Genomic DNA, 4,390 nt, shown 5'->3' with positions numbered 1-4,390 from the left:
GCAAATCCTCTTCCTCCTCAGCCCGCCCGCTGGCATCCCTGACTCAGCTCCGTGCTGGGAGCAGGGGATGAGCCAGACTGCAGGAGGGGAGCAGGGCTGGGAGCTGTGGGGGGCTGAGCTCCCTGCCCTGCTCTGCAGTGGGTGGGAAAAGGTGAACTTACTTTGACAGAAAAGCAATAAAACCCTCATGGATTGTGGCGTGCAAGCCTCTGCTCAGGATACAAAATTAATCAAATCTGATAACTACTGACTGTGACAGCATTAGCTGAGGATGTGGAACAAAACCCACACTTCTCACTCAAGCTGTGATCCAGAGCCCACCCTGATCGATGGAAGGGCACACAGGGACCTCACCATGCAGCCCCATCTCCTTCACCAGCCTGTCTGCCAACCGTGCCAACCGATTTCCTTCAGCCCACGATGAGCTGTGCTATCCCACTGCCTCACCACTTCGTTCCTAATGGCTTTGCTTTGAGAGAAAATCGTGATATGTGATAGCTGATACTCTTAAATGGTTGATTTCAAGGGTGATGGTGTTGAAGATAGGTTTTCATGAACAGTGACAGAGCATGGAGGAAGGTATTCACCCGTTGATGCCTTGGCACCAGGCCAAATGAAAGTCACGCTGTAAAAGCTCATGAGAAAGCAAATTAAAAGAATCAAAGTTCCAAGAGGGTTTCCTTTGACATAAGCAATTATTTGGGGAAGGTTTGTGAGCAATCCAGGAGATCTTTCCTTTACAAGTGAACCACCAAATCCCACTGTGTGACACCCATGTGTATATGCTATAGGCAAATGCTGGTGAGCTCCCCCAGGGAGGGCATCAGCCAGGCCCTAGGGGAAAGGACAAGGAGCCTCCTCCTCCTCTGCAGCTCTTCATTCTGCTGGTGCCCAGTGAAAGGTGCTGCACCCACCAGACTGATGCTCTGTGTGCTGCCAGAGGTCTTGACCAGGGTCCTCCTGTGATGGTGATGAAACCAAAGCACTAATTAATTTCTCTTTGAGGACACAAGGACCTTATTCCATAATAACAAAATCCTGTTAAGGAGCCTCTTTTGTGGCTAAAGCCTTCCCTGTGTAACCTCTGTAGCATCATTAGAAACTGCCCAGGTTGGGAAGTGCCAGCCCTCCATCCATCCCTGCCAAGCTATCCATCCATCCACCCATCCAGACCAAAATGCTACCAGGGACATAAATGTCTGACTGCTCTGGCTTGTGCTAATGAGCAGCATTATTTGGGTCCTGACACCAGGAGTCCATAAAATCCCCTGGCTGTGTGGAGAGATGACTTGGGTGCCCTTTGTTCAACTACTAACACTTTAAGTGACATGTGTACTAACTCCTTGTGGGAAAACACAGTGGAAAAGGGATTTAGAGCATGAAGACCATTGGGTACCAGCAGTGTGTAGTCACCAGCAGCTAAAAGAGCCCAAAATAGGTGAAAATAAACCAAAGTTATGCATAATGCACAATAAAAATAGTCTCAGGGACCAGCTGGGGTGATTTTGAATCACTCAGGTCCACCCTTCGGTCTTGCTGACATGCCAGGAACGATGCATCACCTCTGGGATGCTCTCATCAGAGTGACAGCATCTGCCATGAAAGGGCACCCCAGTGAATTTGGAAAGTTTCACCAACAAGAAACATAATTCTTCAGAATTTTGACGAGCAGATTCAGCACAGTTTCAAGTGGGATTTATTTACAGTAATTGCGACAGATTTCCACAAAACTTACTACTCAGTAAATTACACAACACACACGAGAACCTCTTTCTGTTCAGCGACCGCTTATCTTGAGTAGGAATTTTCCTTTACTAACAGCATCTTATCAAGGGAGAAAATATTATCTCAAAGGGAAACACAGACTTCTGAGGCCTGACACACCTGCTAGGACCTGTTCTTGGAAGCATTTCACACACTGTGCACCTTGGTTCAGCCAGATCAATTGGGGGCAGCAGTTGCTGAAGACTGAGCCCAGATTTACGAGCGCTGCTCTGCAGCATTAACTACTCCAGGGTTGTTCCCGCACTCATTCCCTACACAAAAAAATTGTAATTTAAACAATACTTTTCATAAATGATCACACCTTATGTCAGCTAGCCAGAAAAAGCCTCTCTGATTTCCCCTTAGAGAGCATCCTTTGGCAGAATCCAGCAAAGCAAGCGCTGATTTGGTCCAGGTCAGTATTTCCACCTCACCACAAGACTCGCCCGTGGCCCTGGCTAGTGAAACACGAGGTGTTTGAGCACGGCTGCAGCTTGTGAGAAGCTGCACTGATACAGCAGCGTCCTCCCCTTCCCCCAGGCATGTGCAATGTCCCAGCAGCTTCACTAGCCCCGGCCGTTGGTGGGTCATTAACATCTTCTGCTCTCTAAGGAGCCTTCTCCATCCAGTCTAGCAGGATGTCCAGCTCACCCAGGGATTTGATTGCTGCCGATGTCACATTCAGCTGAAATGATGTAAAGGAACTAATTGTGAGCAAACAGAGAGAGTAGAACCCCGTGTAAAGAGAATCTGAATAGCTGTGTTAATTACTAGACTTAATCATCAACTTACCCCCTCGTAGTTCACAAGTACCTGCTTCAATTTCTCAGTGGACTCCTGTCCACACGTGCACTGATTTAGCTCGTGCTAGAAAAATAAGTTAGAGTTCATTAGTATGAGGGGTTCATTTTTAAAAAGAAAAGATCACTTGCCAGTTATGCTGGAAATGACTGTGCAGGCTGAGACCTTGTCAAGCTCTGGAAAAGGCTGCAGGTCCTTAATCAGACTTCAGCTAAGAGCAGAGGGACCTCAACAGACAGAGGGACAGGATAAATATTGTTCTTGCACTCTTCACCTCGCTTCTTTGTATCCTTGCCACGACTATTTTATAAACAAAGATTCTGTAACTTTACAAAACACTGAGGTTTATTTAGCTCCAGACTTACACACTGCCTGAGCTTCCTCCTCATGCTAAGGAAAGAGTTGGCGATGCTGCTGATCTTTCGGTTCACGTACGAATCCTCGGTCCTGCAGTGTTTGAAAACCTTGTCCACGTAGAAGTTGAAGAGGTGATGGGTGATGCAGCATCTGTCTGAAGACTTAAGGGGGAAAAAATGTCTTTTTTGAAAGGTTTTTCAAAGTGCTTTCAAGCTGTAGTCAACAACCCCCCTGTAGAACCAACTGTCTCACGCCCGGTAGCTGAGCACAGCAGGATGCTTTGCCTCATGTAAAGCTTTTTCAGTGATGCTTGCTGTAAATTGATAACATATATATAGGTAATTATTTTAGATTTTCCAGCTGATCCATCCTCAGCAAGTCTCACTGAGCCAACAAAATAAAAAGCTGATTTTGTAACTGGGCTTTAGAGGCTGAGACCTGAAGTAGTTGCCCATGATCTAGTGCCCTTCAGTGTAACAGAGCTGCAAAATACTTAAAATTCACCTGCTTTTGGATTCGTTTACAGCTTTCCACCCAAATCCTGATTCACTGCCCTGTGCCTGCACTGGCTGAGGTGGTGGGGAGCCACAGCTAAGGCTCCTCTGACGGGTGCCTGATGCAACAACAACAACCTCTCTCTGCCCATCATTTCTGGGAAGAGAGTCAAGGTGAAAGCCAGCTGCAGGAACCGGCAGTGGGACACCCACCTCTTCTCACATACGTGATCCACATCACTTTATCCTCCCTGACCTGTGCTGCCTGCCAGCGTCCGTGTTCTGCAGGGACTTAGACGTCACGGCATCGAAGAGTTTCCACGGACGCCCTGGGCTGGCACCCCTCATGATGGGCATTAGGATGCCCACCAGTTAAAATTATTTAGACAGAAACTGGAGACACAGAAAGGGTGCTCACCTTAACCTTGTGCAGAGAATGTGGGTGAGACAAGATGCTGAGGGTTCTGATGGGGTCTCTGGCTTGCTGCGTGGGAGAAGATGAAGACAGAGGTGGTGATGGACATGCTGGCTCCAGAGGGGCTTCAGGAGCTCTTGACTAACGAGCTTCCCTAGCTCCACAAGAGCCCTGGGCAACACTTACAATGTTGGCTTTAATTGCATTGAAACCAGACCTAATCTCAGTCATGCTCATGGACACCCTGCAGGGTCCAAAGTGGAAGATTTTATTCTCAGCTGTCGGCATCAAATTCAAGCAGCAGGCCATGAAGAAGAGGCAGAGGAACAAGGGGGAACCCTTCATGTTGCCACAGGATGCAAGCAAAGCTAGCTGCCTGGAGACCTGCTCAAGGAAGACACCATTACCTCGTTATCTTTCCTGAATAACACAGTTGTGATGCTTAGGAAAATATATTTACTTCAGATAGTGCTTGTACACATACACTAAAACACTCACACTGACCAATATTTTTTTTACTCCTCTTGTGCAAGAGCAAAAATCAATTAGAGCCAAATAT

The 4,390-nt window shown here is 47.3% G+C and overlaps 1 protein-coding gene across 1 annotated transcript; it reads right to left on the bottom strand.

The window, feature by feature from the left end:
- Positions 1–2,371: 2,371 nt before the first annotated feature.
- Positions 2,372–4,176, bottom strand: LOC103770570 (interleukin-20-like). The gene is made up of 5 exons (XM_008937835.1): positions 4,018–4,176; positions 3,835–3,900; positions 2,931–3,083; positions 2,557–2,631; positions 2,372–2,449 (listed from the first exon to the last, which is right to left on the bottom strand). The coding sequence occupies exons 1-5, from the start codon at positions 4,174–4,176 to the stop codon at positions 2,372–2,374; spliced, it is 531 nt and encodes a 176-aa protein (XP_008936083.1).
- Between the last annotated feature and the right edge of the window lie 214 nt (positions 4,177–4,390).

Source organism: Merops nubicus, unplaced genomic scaffold (genome assembly GCF_000691845.1).
Source record: "Merops nubicus isolate BGI_N331 unplaced genomic scaffold, ASM69184v1 scaffold9133, whole genome shotgun sequence".
NCBI lineage: Eukaryota > Metazoa > Chordata > Aves > Coraciiformes > Meropidae > Merops > Merops nubicus.
This window is presented reverse-complemented; position numbering and strand designations above follow the sequence as displayed.

Excerpts from the sequence above, each read along its gene's own strand:
- LOC103770570 (XM_008937835.1), bottom strand. The coding sequence starts at position 4,176 with ATGAAGGGTTCCCCCTTGTTCCTCTGCCTCTTCTTCATGGCCTGCTGC. Across the intron at positions 3,901-4,017 it reads ATGCAATTAAAGCCAACATT|CAAGCCAGAGACCCCATCAG; the intron begins GTAAGTGTTGCC and ends TCTCCCACGCAG. Across the intron at positions 2,450-2,556 it reads TACTTGTGAACTACGAGGGG|CTGAATGTGACATCGGCAGC; the intron begins GTAAGTTGATGA and ends ACATCATTTCAG.